Genomic DNA, 15,000 nt, shown 5'->3' with positions numbered 1-15,000 from the left:
CGTTCGATGGGACATTTGAGAGATCAGCACCTGTGGCTTTTAAGAAATTAATTCATAATAAAAAAAAATCCTATCTGCACAAAAAACCAACCAGAGTGTTGATTGCTGGTATGTGTTCAAGACGAAGATATAGTTTACTCGCTTGTAAAAGCCTGTCCATATCTCGGAACCGTTTACACAAAAAAGACGGTGCCTTTAAGGGACGTTCAAAACAAAGGCCCTGTTCCGAATTAAAAAATATAACAGGTGGCGGCCTACGCCCGTGTTTGTTATCTTCTCCGTTGCGACTTTTTTTCTCTTTATCTATTATTGTTTTATAGAAACATAGAAACATTGGCGAGGTATTTTATGCATACCAGAAGAGATATGAGGTGTGTCGTTGAAACATCTGGCTTAGTAAAATCCAAAAACGAATTGACAGCCAACGTTCTAACAACTTACCTTTCTTGTTTCTTGATTCTCAAATCTGGCTTTGTATTTCACAGACACACAAACAGGTACAACTCAAGGATATAAACCACGCATCTCACATAATTATTTAAAACCGATATTTATTTTTTAGATTTCTTCCCATTTCAGTTCACATCTGCTACGATCAATAAATCAATCAATCAATCAATCAATCAATTAATCAATCAATCAATCTATCAATCAATCAATCAATCAATCAAGTAATCAAGCAATGGAATCCAGCTCTTCCAATAAGCTGAACCTACTTGGCCCAGGTCACTGTGTGTGTGTTTGTGTGTGTGTTTGTGTATGTGTGTACGTGTGTATGTGTGTGTGTGCGTGTGTTTGTGTATATGTGTATGTGTGTGTGTACGTGTGTGTGTGTACATGTATGTGTGTGTACGTGTGTGTGTGTGCGTGTGAGTGTGTGTGTATGTATGTGTGTGTGTGTGTGTGCGTGTGTGTGTGTGTGCGTGCGTGTGTGTGTGTGTGTGTGTGTGTGTGTGTGTGTGTGTGTGTGAGTGAGTGCGTATTAAAAAAAACGATGTAGACATTATTGGGGTCATATCCTTATATGCTGTTATTCCCATGCCCAGTAATTTTTCAATAACGCTATTTGATGACGTCGGTTTTGCGTCGTAAAAAATGTTGAACATGCACTGTGGCGATTAAATATCTTTGGCTATTTCTTGGAAAGTTTTACCAAGCAGTCTTTGGCTCAGTTAAATCTATAAGATTTGCATTTCCGCTTCGTACCTTGCAAATTCGTTGATACAATTCTTATCCAAAGTCGAAATCAATATTATATTTTTGTTTCTTTTTAGTTTGGAAATAAGATTCACAAACAGGGTATTGCTGTATTCTGTATTATCTTCTTGCACACAAACACACACACACACACACACACGCACACGCACACACACAACACACACGCACACACACAGACACACGCACACACACACACAGGCACATACGCACACACACACACACGCACATACGCACACACACGCGCACACACACGCACATACACACACACAGACACACACGCACACACACACGCACACACGCACACATACACGCACATACACGCACACACACGCACACAAGCACACACACACACACACACACACACACACACACTTGTAATCGCCCGTACGGGCAGACCAACATGTACGTGTTTGCACGCATACATGCCCAAATCAACTTCCTTGTTTATATATTCACTCACTTCACTGACAGACAGACACGAGCACATTTCAATAAAGATATTATTGCTCATTGGACCATCATTTTATTCGTAACTGACAACTGTTTTCAACCAATGGGACGAACGCGATGAGTGGTCGTAGGCGCTTCAGTGGGCGTGGTTTGAGCAGGCTGTGTGGTGATTGGTCGTTGCGTAGACTGCACCGCTTTGGAAGGCGTGTACTTAATGAGATGCGTGCTGTGACCTTCACATTCATCAGCGCCCTTGACGTCATGGTAGAAGTTGCTGAGGTTGTCGGTGGTGATGGTGATGGAGGGGAGATTAGGTTCCATGATCATGTGGTAGATCTCTTCCTGTTTCAAATAACCAGAAGAGTGAGTAGCTTATTGATGTCAAAGAAATACATTATTTTCTTAATGAGACACTACACAAAACAGACGAAAGGAAACACAGCTATTGTCCAAATAGAAATCGAAGCCTGACGAGAACAATGGCCAAGTGTATAAGACGCCGGCTTCCTATGCTGAAGGTTGAGTATTCTTCTTCTTCTTCTTCTGCGTTCGTGGGCTGAAACTCCCACGTACACTCGTGTTTTTTGCACGAGTGGAATTTTACGTGTATGATCGTTTTTTTACCCCGCCATTTAGGCAGCCATACGCCGTTTTCGGAGGAAGCATGCTGGGTATTTTCGTGTTTCTATAACCCACCGAACTCTGACATGGATTACAGGATCTTTTTCGTGCGCACTTGGTCTTGTGTTTGCGTGTACACACGGGGGTGTTCGGACACCGAGGAGAGTCTGCACACAAAGTTGACTCTGAGAAATAAATCTCTCGCCGAACGTGGGGACGAACTCACGCTGACAGCGGCCAACTGGATACAAATCCAGCGCGCTACCGACTGAGCTACATCCCCGCCCCGGTTGAGTATTCGAATCCCGGCTACGCCTGGTGGGATTGCTCCGATCTCCCAGGGCAACTTATGTGCAGACCTGCTAGTGCCGTATCCCTCTTTGTGTGTACACGCTAGCACAAGACCAAGTGCGCACAGAAAAGATCCTGAAATCCAGAGTGCAGTGGGTCTTTCCAACACGAAAAAAACCAAGCATACATCCCCCGAAACTGGCGTAAGGTTGCCTACAAGGCGATACACGTAAAATCCCACTTGTATTAAAAACAAAAACAAAAACAAAACAAAACACCGAGTGGAGAGTTTCAACCTATGAACGCAGAAAAAAGAAGAAAATTAAAAGTCTGTCATCACTGGAGCACACCTGGTCCACCTGCACAAAACCTGGAGCCCTTAACTAAAGCAGAGATATCACCGTAGTACCTGTTTAGCTGTTTAACCGTACTATTCCGACCCCTGAGTCAAATTATTTAACTTGTGAAGCGATGTGATGGTGATTCGACGGCATGACTCTCTTTCAGAATACGCGGCGACTGACCACGATCATGTAAACGTTGTCCTGGTCATCCAGCAGGTGGTCCAACGTGTTGTCCACTTCCACCACGAAACACTGCCGGTCATCCCTGTTGTCACTGATGGCGATCAGCAGGTGACTGCTCTGTGAAACACAACGAAACAACAAGTCGTGTAAAGCGATACCAATACATGTACGCTCGTACTTAATCTGCCGGCTTTACTGATAAAACTGAAAGCATTGCATTTTTTTAAAACCGAGACTAAAATCCTGCAGCCGAGATTGCGCTGACACATCGTGTTGTTAATTAAAGGAAACTAAACGTAACTTAAACGGATTTTCTGGATTTGTGAGAATTTGGATTCAGGAATTGAAAAAGAATATAATGTACTTGTTTTTGAATCTGCATTTTCAATTTTAATTCCAAGTTTATTTTTAACTCAGAAATGATTAATGAAGCCACTTCGTTTCTGAGCTGAAATGTACTCCCACTTGATTTGATTTAATTTGATTTGACTTCTATATTTTGGACCAGGTCAAAAATTGCTTGAGAAAAATAAATCAATGACATCGATTACAAAATTGAGGTAGCGACAATGCGGTGCGGTCTCACCTTTGGTTTAAAAAGGCAGATATGACGTCATTCAAGATTTATCGAAATAAATTGATACAAAACAATCCGAATATTTTCCGGAAGAATTCAAATGTAAAGTTTTCGTCTGTTCAGTAGTTTTCACACACACACACACACACACACACACACACACACACACACACACACACACACACACACACACACACACACACACAGGCACGCGCGCCCGCACACACATTCACACACAGACAGACACAGACAGACACACACAAACAGACAGATACACTCACACACACACACACACATACACACACACACACACACACACACTCACACACAGAGCTTCGTTGTGTCTCTTCCTCACTTAGTCTGAGAATTTTGAAATTAAAGGTTAAACAAATACAATCAAATTAAAACTTCACGGTTTTAGAATTACAAGGTAGTAATAAAGTTAGAGCAAACAAATCCGCCGTTGCACATGTGTCGGAAGAACGTTAAATCTTCGCTTGAAATGAGCATAATTGACTCAAATCGCCGGGCCGAGCTCCACGCCCTCATCACTGCAGCAGAGCACGCAGCAGGGGAAGACCGCAGTCGGCAAAACATCGTCCTCCTCACTGACTCCCTGTCCGCCCTCCAGTCCCTTCTGTCTGGCCCCACTGACCTCCCCACCAGGCAACTCGACAACTGCCTCAGCACCCTGTCCCAACACAACAAGGTGGTGCTCCAGTGGATACCGGCTCATGTCGGCATTGCCGGCAATGAAGAAGCGGACAGGCTGGCAAAAGGAGGTGCGAGACTTCCCCAACCACACAACTCCACCTCGTACAAAGAAGCCAAGACTCTTCTACAACGGAAGAAGAAAGAAAACTGGAAAAAGAGAAACGGAGACTACAACCCACAGGAAGACCCCATCAACAAACTAGACCGGAGAAGCCAAACCACCATTTTCCGTCTAAGGACAGGGCACTGTGGACTGAAGAAACACCTCAAGAGACTGGGCCTTGCGGATGACGCACACTGTGAATGTGGCTCGGAAGAGCAAACTCCGGAGCACATTCTCCAGAACTGCCCCCATCTAGAGACAATACGCCAGAAGTTCTGGCAAGAAGAGACCAGTGTTGGAGCCAAACTCTGGGGTCCTGCCGACGAACTGCGCAAGACTGCGGACTTCCTGGCAGCCACTGGTCTGAGGATCTAGCACGGCCACCAACATCGAACGCAGAAGAAGAAGAAGAAGACTCAAATCGCCTTCCATACCGGAAGTTGACATAACCTTGAAAAAATGTCTGCAGCAGATGACACCGCCGATTGCCAGTCGGCAGGAAAAAAACTCAGAGGTACGCGAGCAATTTGTGTTGGAACCTTGAATATTAATGAATATTGCTGAATGTAGAGATTCATCAAGTAGATGACACAACTGATTATTGTTATTGAGTGAGTTGAGCGATAGCTTGGTGGGTAGGGCCTTCGAAGTTTACCCGCCACGATAATTCGAACACTTGCATTGAGTGTACTTGAAATGTTTGTGCCTAGCGCTGTAGATTTCGCGACACGCCGCCAGAATACTGGCGTTGACTGATCATGCCGTTGTCAGCACGCCGCCAGAATCCGTGCGTTAGGTGCGCGAGTCACTTCGCCACACACCGCCATAATAGTGGCGTTGGAAGTTAAAAATATTACGCTGGGGATTTTCCATACGAAAACCCACGTGATAGGTTCAGAGGTCGGCTGCATCATCATACGCGACAAATAACTCCCAGAACAGTTGATTTCATTGGTTAGTTTGGATACTACAGGTCATTGACGGCACCAACCCATGCCTTTGTTTCATATTTAGGATTCCAAAATGTCGCGAGTTTTCAGTGTTGTTGTTGTTGCGAAGCGAAGCGGCGTGCGGAAGGCAGGCAGTGTGTGCATCAAACAGTGTTGTTGTGATGGATGGATAAGTGAGTGATGAGGGTGAATGAGTTAGCCAAATCAAGAGCTCGGGGTGTCAATGCTACTTTGGCCAAAACCCAATGCAAGCGGACGCGATTCTGGTGCCGGGAATGTGCTGTGGCGCTTTGTGTTGAGCCGTGCTTCGAAGTGTGGCACACAAAGAAGGATGTTCTCCGTGCATAAACCGAGTTCTAAACAAGTCATTTGTACAAAAACTGTAAATACTGTGACAGCAAGTGTTTCTTTTCTTCTATGGATAAAACTTCATCTTTGTTTAGTCTTCTCTCTTACATTTATTGCGTTGTGATACTGAAGCAAACAAAACTAAGGGGTGAAGTAGGGTTTTACTCTCCGCCGTGTACGAAAAGTATGGCAAGCCGACTTATGACTAGAATAGGACTAAAATGTTTCTGTTTGATGTTCAATCTTTTTTTTTTTTTTAGGAGCGCCTGTGAACATATGCGCACATGCGTGCGTGCGCATACGTACGAGTGTATGCATGCGTGTGTATGCATTTAATTGCATGCCGGCGTGCATTTGCGTACTTACATGCGGACTGCGTATGCGTACGTGCGTATAATTATACGCGTGCATGCTTATAGTAGCGGGTGTGTGTAAAAGCTACTTCTACTTCAAAACTAATCCTTTGGGGGTGAAACATATCACAAAAGAGGTCAGTCTGTTTAATATTGTGCATTAGATTTCTTTAGCTAAGCATTAATATGATACCTTTACAGAATGACGAGGGAAAATGCATCATCTGCCAAATCAAGTCCTGCAATGAACTAGTTAAACTTACGGCAAAAGGTTGTGCCAGAATCAACACCACAAGTCAAGGAAGGAGTGAAGAAAACATCCATGCAGATGTTGGAGATTATGTTCACAAAGACTGTCGTCGCGAGTACACTGATCCGAACAGAATTGAAACTAGCTTAAAGAAGACATCCGAGAAGGAAACTCCGACCAAAGTAAAGCCTGAAGAAGCGACTTTGATGCGAGGAAGCCCTTTATGACTCTAGATCCCACTGTCTCTTCTGTGGAAAAGGTGAGTATCTCTCGAAGAAGACAAAATCTGTTGGAGTGAATCTTGTGAAAGTAAGTACAAAGAACAAATTTCAAGACACAGTGATGCAGCCTGAGTTGCAAAACAAGAGATGACAGTTGGTGAAGACAAGTGCAGACAAGGCTAGATTTCTTGCAAGACTGCTTTGCGAAAGACATAAGATATCATGTTGCATGTGCAACAAGTTTCAGACACGGCTTACAGATACAGATTCCTGGGATTTTCGTTCATCCACACGAGCCTGCAAAGAAGAAATTGCGTGTAGGCCGACCGGAAGACAAGGCACGCGTGTCTGCCTTCGAGGAGGTAGTCAAATACTGTCAAGACAGGGTGTATTAACAAGTTACCATTCGTGAACTGGTGCAGGAGATCTTGTTCTTCTTCTTCTTCTTGGCGTTCGCAGAGGTTACACGATCAGTCCAGCACTGGTGATAAATGTTGTCGTTTTCTCCAACTCCTGTCGACTGCCGTATAGTTTGGTCTGCAAGGGAGTTGGTGACGGCCACACTTCTTTTCGTTCCTCATCTAGTAAGGGACATCGCTGTAAGATGTGTTCCGCTGTTTGGTCTTCTTGACCACAGGCACAGGTTGGTGATGGCGCCAGCTTGAACTTTCGGTTCATGTTAGCATTGAGCCTGTTGTGATCAGTACGCAGCCTGATGAGGTTGACTTGCTGCTCTCTGGACATTGTGTGGTAGTCATCTCTGTTTGTCCTTGGCCTCATCAATGCCTTGATGATTGTCTTCTGCTCACTAAAGCTGACAGTGTTTTCAGGTTGATCTTCCACGGCTCCTTCTTTCGCCAGCTCATCTGCCCTTTCATTTCCTGGTATCCCACAATGTGCTGGTATCCACTGGAGGACAACTCTTCTGGTTTGTCTGGCCATCTGTAATGCTTTGGCCAGCTGTGGGAGTTTGTCGTTCTCTAGGACCTGAAGGACGGAAAGGGCGTCCGAGAGGAAGACAACTTGGTAGCAAGGGTCTGCGGAGTCCTGAACCAAGGAGGCGGCCTGCATGAGAGCTTCTGCTTCTGCTTTATAGTTTGTGCAGTGTTTGCCAGTGGCAACGCTGGATGTAGCTGTATGTCCCCCAGGGAACTGGATCAGAATGCCAGCACCTCCATTGAGCACGGCGTTAGTTGCTGATCCATCGGTGTATACATGGATCCACGCCTCTTTTGGGTACTGTTCGTCGATCAGGGCTAAGGTGGGTGCCTGTCGAGCTGTGTCATTCTGATCTTCTCCTGAGGTAACATGTGGAACACTGGTGCAGATCTGGATGCCTGGTTTCTCTGTTGCCTTGGGGGTTTCCTCTTCTTCTTGAGTCAGAGGTAGAGTGTTCTGTGGGAGGACTTCCCTGTACTGTCGAGAAAGTCTCTTGCTCTCGTGTCCAAAACTGCTCCGTTTGAGCCGGTTCTTGGTGAGGTTGCTCAGTCTGTGCTTCATGGGGTGGTCGGGTAGGCACTTGAGCTTCTCGGCCTGTACCATAGTCTTGGCTTCTCTTCTCTGACAGAGGGGTTGGATGGTGGTAAGCTTCTCCATTTCCTTGATGGGCGTGGATTTCATTGCACCGGTGATGAGTCGGAGGGCCTGGTTTTGCACACGGTCGAGGGTCTGCAGGTTTGTCTTGGCTGAGGTTGACCACGCTGTGGAGCCGTACTCGAGGTGGGGTCTGATTGTTCCCTGGTATACTGTCTTCAGTATCTTCTCGTTCGCTCCCCAGGTGGTACCTGCCAGCTTCCTGAGTATGGCTAGCTTGCGCCGGGCCTCCGTCTCTGCCTGTGCAATGTGTGGTTTCCAGGTCTGCCGTCTATCAAAGGTGACACCAAGGTACGTTGCTTCTTCATCCTCTCTCAGAGGAGTTCCACCAAGCCTAATGGTTCCGGCTTTCTGCTTTGGCAACAGTGTGAATAGGGTGGTGAAGGATTTCTCCTTGTCGATGGAGACGTTCAGTCTATCTGCCGCTTGCTGCATTCTGTAGGTGGCAGTACTTGCGTGCTCCTCCTTGCACCAGATCACAAGGTCGTCTGCGTAGAGAGCAGCTTTGATCCCCTTGGGCATCTCAGACACCAGATCGTCGATAAAGAGAAGGAAGAGTGTGGGGGAGAGGACTGCGCCCTGAGGGACGCCATGACGAAGGAGGAACTTCTTGCTTTTGGTCTGGTCGACGTTAACTCTTGCCATGCGGTTATAGAGGTAGGAGCGAATCCACTGGTACATGTTGCTGGACACGCCTTTCCTCAGCAGTTTTACAAGGAGTCCATCTTTCCAGACCTTGTCAAAGGCCTTCTGAAGATCTATCCAGGTGACGAAGACCAGCTTCTGTTCCTGAAAGGCATCTTCAACTTCTTGCGCCAGGTAAGTGACCTGATCTTCAGTGCTGCGGAACTGTCGGAATCCAACTTGTTCAGGGGCGAGGAGGTTCCTGGATTCCAGGTACCACCTGAGGCGCTCGTTCACAATTCTCTCCAGGGTCTTCACAACACAGCTGGTGAGGCTGATTGGGCGATAGCTGGTGGCCTTCTTTGGATCCTTCCCTTTTTTAAGATGGGGATCATGATCGCTTCTCGCCAGAGTTGTGGTAGCGATCCTTCTTGCCAGCTGCTGTTGAAGACCTCGAGTAGCTTGTTCTCTGCTGCACTACCAAGGTGGGTTAGCATCTCGTTGGTGATGCCGTCTGGGCCAGGGGACTTCTTCGCCTTTAACTTTTTCAGAACTGAGTGCAGCTCGTAGAGTGTGAGTGGTTTACTCATGGCGTCTACTGTCGACTGTCTGGCAGGTCTCTCTCTTTTCTCTCTTCTTGCTTCTCTCTGTTTCTCGGGGCTAACATGGAGGTTGCTCTCAGCTGCATAGCTTTCAGCAAATTGGTTGGCAGCATGCTTTCCAGTTAGCACCTTCCCGTTCTCTTCTAATGTGATCTTTCCTCTGCTGGTGTTTCTTTCATTCAACTGCTTTGTAAGCCTCCAGAGCTTTCTGCCATCCTTCTCAAGGTTCAGAGAGCTTGTTTTCACTTGCCAGCTTCTCCGTCTTGCCTGTAGCTTCTTCTTGAGAAATTTGGCTTTGGCTTCCTGGAGGCGGATGTTGTTGTTTTGTGACGGGTTGACTTCTGCTTCCCTTCTGGCGTCTGCCAGATCATCATCCAGTTCCTGCAATTCATTGCTCCAGTAGGGCTTATATAGTCTCTCCTGGCACCCCTTGGAATGGACTCACGCGCTGCTCTGAGGATGCTCATGTTGAAGTCCTTCGCCACCATGTTGATGTCTCGACCCTCGACTCTGATGTTTTTGGTGAGTTCGCTGGTGCGGTGTCTAAAGAGGAACCAGTTCGCTCTTTTGTAGTTCCACCGTGGGAAGGAAGCTTCAGTGCAGGACTCCATGCCCAGGGTCAAAAAGACTGGCCGATGGTCACTTCCACCTAGCTGTTCTCCGACCTTTCTGCTGGTTAGCTGGTGCATGTCTTCCGTGCAGAAGGCTAGGTCAGGAGTTGATGTAGTGTGCCATCTTCTGGAGTAGAATGTAGGGCAGTTAAAGGGACTGTTCAAAGGGATGAGACCTTTGTCGTCCTGCCAGTTCTCCACCTCTTCTCCTCTCCGATCCAAGAGGTCATCCCCAACTCTGTGAATGACTGTTGAAGTCACCCACCACGATGACGTTGGAGGCCTTTGCGGGGATCGTGTCAAGGGCGAGGTGTCTATCGTTGGGGCAGTAAGAAGTTGACAAGATGGAATTCTGCTGTCTTCGTCTGGATTCGAATCACCTGATATTCGGAGTCCTCTATGTGCTTTTCTATCAAACAGGCATTGATGTTGTTCCTTATGAGGGTCAGGATTCCTCCTTTGCTTCGGTCTGTTCTGTCGGTCCTAAGGCACTGGTAGCCTCTCACTTTGAAGGACTTTTGGGGTGTCAGGTGCGTCTCCTGAATACAGCAGATGTTGATGTTCTTCTCATGCAGGATATGCTCCAACTCTGTCTTCTTGTTCAGGATACTTTCTGCGTTCCAGTGCATGACCTGAAAAGGTCGCTGCTGACTGGGTTTCTTCCTGGTTGTGGTGGTACCAGTCACTCTCCTCCCGCGTCCCCTGGCGTGACAAGACGGACGGGAGGGACCTCCAGTAGTTGGGGCTGGGTCCCTTTGAGGCATGGGACCCGACGCTGCTCCACCCTGGGGGGTCCTCAATGGGCGAGCGCCATTTCCATCTGTGCTGGTTGATTGTGTCATCATTTGCGTAAGTGCGTGTACCCGTGGTTTGTTAGAATGCGCCGTGCGGCCCGGGTCCTCCGTCTTCAGCATTCGTTTTTTTTTGTCGGGGTTACCTCACCCTTAACTCATGGCCCGTACGTCCTACCCTGAGAGCACAGGGGGAAGGATTTGCCGGGATCCCACCCGGAGCTAGGGTTTTAATGCGCCGTTAATCGCATTAGATGAGTCCCGTCAATGGACGATGGAGCATTTCAAAGGGGGTAGCAGTGCCGCCTGCTACCCCACTCCGCCCTGATAGGAAACACCGCCAGTTTGGTCCGCGGCCGCAAGCGGCTGATCTCCATATCTGAAGACCGTTCCCCTATCCGCCACCCGGGGACGCGCTGGGTTGGGGGTGGTCGCCCCACTGAAAATCCCACACTGGGTTAAGAAAGATCAGCCTGTCCCAGGTGCAGGTGATGAAAAACATAATGCAAACCGATTCAGAGGAGGGAGAGAAGCATAGTCCCTACAATATTCCATACATGAAAAACTAAATGAACATTTCGGCGATAGTATCGTTATTGCCGAGGCAGATGGAAAACCTGACGTACTGACTCTGAAGAGTACAGCATTAAGAATCAATGACTTTCACAAGGAACAGCAACTGTAAAAATCTTACGATGAATCTCTTCTTGTCATTAAAGCTGCAGCTTCATTGATCCGCCGCGAAGTGATGTAAATTACTTGTGATAAAAGCACGTACCCTGTCCTTGCTGGGGCTACTGCAGCTTCATTGATCCGCCGCGAAGTGATGTAAATTACTTGTGATAAAAGCACGTACCCTGTCCTTGCTGGGGCTACTGCAGCTTCACAGGCTGAATTTCCCAGATTCTGTCAGGTAAAGACCCGACCTTGAAAGCAGCTTCCATTGGCAATTTGGGCAGAGCATCATGCACGCCAGAAGACAAACTACACGCATCGCACCTTTGCAGTTGGGATTAGGTGTGCAGATGCACAAATCTTTTGGTTCACGATACCTCATTGACACCTTACATAAACTGGGGTTTTGCTCATCCTACTCAGAGGTGCAAAGATTCCAACGAAATGCTGCAGTTTCCGAAGGTGTTCAACTTCGGAACATTGTCCCCAGTCAGACTCTGCAATTTGTTGCAGACAATGTTGATCATAACTGTGCCACTTTAGATTGCTGGAATACATTTCATGGCATGGGTATTATCGCCGTTATGACGCCAGGGACAAAGAGGCCAAGAAAAATTCCACGAAAAAAGGTTGACCTTAATGACATCACCAACATTGGCCAGATTAGTATCCATTTTTACAGGTACTCTCTCTCTCTCTCTCTCTCTCTCTCTCTCTCTCTCTCTCTCTCTCTCTCTCTCTCTCTCTCTCTCTCTCTCTCTCTCTCTCTCTCTCTCTCTCTCTCTCTCTCTCTCTCTCTCTCTCTCTCTCTCTCTCTCTCTCTCTCTCTCTCTCTCTCTCTCTCAGTCTGACTTGTCTGCCTGTCCAGGCTAGCTCTCTCTGTCTGTCTCTTTTTCCTCCCTGTTTTTGTTTATCTGTCTGTCTCTGTCTCTGTCTGTCTCTCCCTCTGTCTCTCTCTGTCTCTCTGTCTCTCTCTCTTTCATATTGATTATTAGTTTTCTTTGACAAAATGTCAGCAACATGTTCTTTGTTTTACAGAGGAACACCATAGATTTTAAGTTTTGTCCCAAAGATCACTTTCCGGTATACTTGAGCAGCCGCGCGCGCGTGTGTGTGTGTGTGCTGTGTGTGTGTGTGTGACTATACGAATAGGAATAAACGCGTTGTCTCTTCTTTGCAGAGTATGGTCGACCCACGCCGTCCAAATAAGGATAAACAGCGTAAAATTCCTTACGTCATTCCATTTGGGTCTTCCACGACCCACATCATCCAGACTGACCACCGGTGAAGGTTAATTCTTCGGGACAGATAAAAGGACTTGAAAATACAAGTTGTTTTTTGTTATTTTTTTTGTTGTTGTTGAAATTGCTGGAATATTTTTTTTTTGCATCATCAAACACGATTTAACTTTTATGTGTGTGGTTTCTTTCGCAATAAAAGTTTTAACATGCTTTTGAAGAATTGATGGGACCACTGTAAAATCTGTCCGTACGTATGATCTTTTCCCAGTCTGTGAATTTAGTGTGAGAACCCGTATTGTAAGTTCGGTAACAGCGTGGTTAATAACATCTTCAAAGAGCTCATGATCAGAGTGACCGTAGTAGCATCTGAAATCTATGTATTTAACTGTAATAAAGCGGAAAGAACAAACCTGCGTTACTTGACTAAAATGCAAAAACTTCCAACTACTTTCACGTAAAACTAGCTAAAAAATACATTAAAATGGAGGTTAGAGAAAAGTTTTAATGCCTGGGGCACGTAACAGGGGAAGACTGGGGCCCGTGACTGTCAGAAAATGGAAATAGCTTCAGAGATAAAGTCGATTTTGTGGGGCTCTGGGGCGTACACGACCCATGACGCCCGGTGAAGGTTAATTCTTCGGGGCAGATGAAAGGACTTGAAAAGACAAGTTAGAATATTAATGTTTAATATCTAGATAATGTTGGTCTTGTCTTTTACTGATACATGGTCGTGACATATAATGATGCGTTGAAGCATTTTATTTTTAACAAGTTGCCTGCTGTTCAGTCAAAATAGTGGGTGGAACTGAGGGATAGCGTCGTTTGGCAATTTATGGGGGTAGGGAGATAGGTAAGGATCGTATGCACACACAATGTCACGTTTTAAGCTGCGCAGTGCTCCATATTTATCATGAATGACTGGGCCACGTATTCACTTTAATAAATTCTGCTACGATGTTATTCTTGGAAGGTACACCAATTTGTGTACAAGCGTCTTGCCGAAAATTACTTGAAAAAAGGCACCATTTATGCAAATAATACGACCTGTTGACTCCGGAATTGTTATTTATGATTTGATTATGGTGAATAATAGTCAAAGGGATGTCTAGTATGTAGTGCAATTATTTCTTTTGGGTTCCAACTTTCCAACTGGCTCCCAGAAAATGCTCAGTCTTTATTCCACTTTTCTGAAAGGTTGCACACTTTGACCCCCGAAAAAAACACTGTTGCGCCCGGCGGATTTTAGCGGGTTTTGGATATGTTATGCACACACATTTACTTAGTACAGAACAGCTGAGATCAAATTTGATTTTAATAGTTTAAGGTTGAGGCCTTTTTTCGGAGAATTTGATTGGACTAACTCTGTTTTTCTCTCGTTCTAGGTCTGCCTGTGGTCAACTTCTTTCTCAATCTCGCCACCCCCCACTCCACTCCCTCCTCCTCACATACTTACTGATGTGGTGTGTTCAACGAAGCGGTATTCGTGCAGAGTGTCGATGACGTCACGGTTGTTGTAACGGTCCCGGATTCCCTGCCATATCGACTGTCCCCAGCCTCCTCTCTGCGCCTGCAGAGTTACATGACATAATTAGCAATAAAACGCAATAGCAACATCACTTGTTGTTGTCATAAATATCAAACATAGTGTCCCTGTCGTTGTTCCCATTCAATTGACGTCAGTGGTATAAAACACAACAAACAAGAGGCGAAGCCTTCAAGGCTCACGTAAGAAATCGACAAACAGTAACACAAACTCAATCACTCCGTCACACATACACACACACAGTAAGCATAGGTGACATGGTGCAAGAGTGCGAGATACTAGATCTAGATCTGTCTGTAGCCTACTTACGGGGACACGACTGCCAGATGGACAGATCGACACTGCGCTTTCGACAGCGCTTCCTCGCGCAGACACTGGAAACATGCTGTGCAGATTAATCTGTAGGAAATCTCCTTTGGCACCTTCTTTATCTATTTTTCTGGAGCTACGAAACCGAACAATGTGAAATCGTCTTCTCCGAATCGGCGAACTGCAGCTCGGTGATAACTGTATCTATACCACAATCCTTCACGCGATCTGACCTAACCTTGACCCCTGACCTGGTCTACATACCACACACGACACAAACCAGTCACCTGTTTTTACCCCCCCCCCCCCCCAAAAAAAAAAAACACCACCCGTTTTCTTTGGATACACACTTTAACTACATACGTGCCGACGAAATGTTGATCATTGC

The 15,000-nt window shown here is 46.2% G+C and overlaps 1 protein-coding gene across 2 annotated transcripts in view; it reads right to left on the bottom strand.

Moving 5' to 3' along the window:
* Positions 1-1,700: 1,700 nt before the first annotated feature.
* The window catches only part of LOC138978186 (uncharacterized), a 96,390-nt gene continuing 83,090 nt past the window's right edge, over positions 1,701-15,000 (bottom strand). For both annotated transcript variants that reach the window (XM_070350848.1, XM_070350847.1), the window contains exons 2-4: positions 14,214-14,327; positions 3,105-3,224; positions 1,701-2,010 (exon numbers count right to left, since the gene is read on the bottom strand). In XM_070350848.1, coding sequence (XP_070206949.1) covers positions 1,765-2,010; positions 3,105-3,224; positions 14,214-14,327 — 480 coding nt within the window. In that variant the 3' untranslated portion in view covers positions 1,701-1,764. The remainder of the gene's footprint in view (positions 2,011-3,104; positions 3,225-14,213; positions 14,328-15,000) is intronic.

This window comes from Littorina saxatilis, linkage group LG10 (assembly GCF_037325665.1).
Source record: "Littorina saxatilis isolate snail1 linkage group LG10, US_GU_Lsax_2.0, whole genome shotgun sequence".
Lineage (NCBI taxonomy): Eukaryota > Metazoa > Mollusca > Gastropoda > Littorinimorpha > Littorinidae > Littorina > Littorina saxatilis.
Note: the sequence above shows the minus strand (reverse complement) of the source record. Positions and strands in the feature narration are given on the sequence as shown.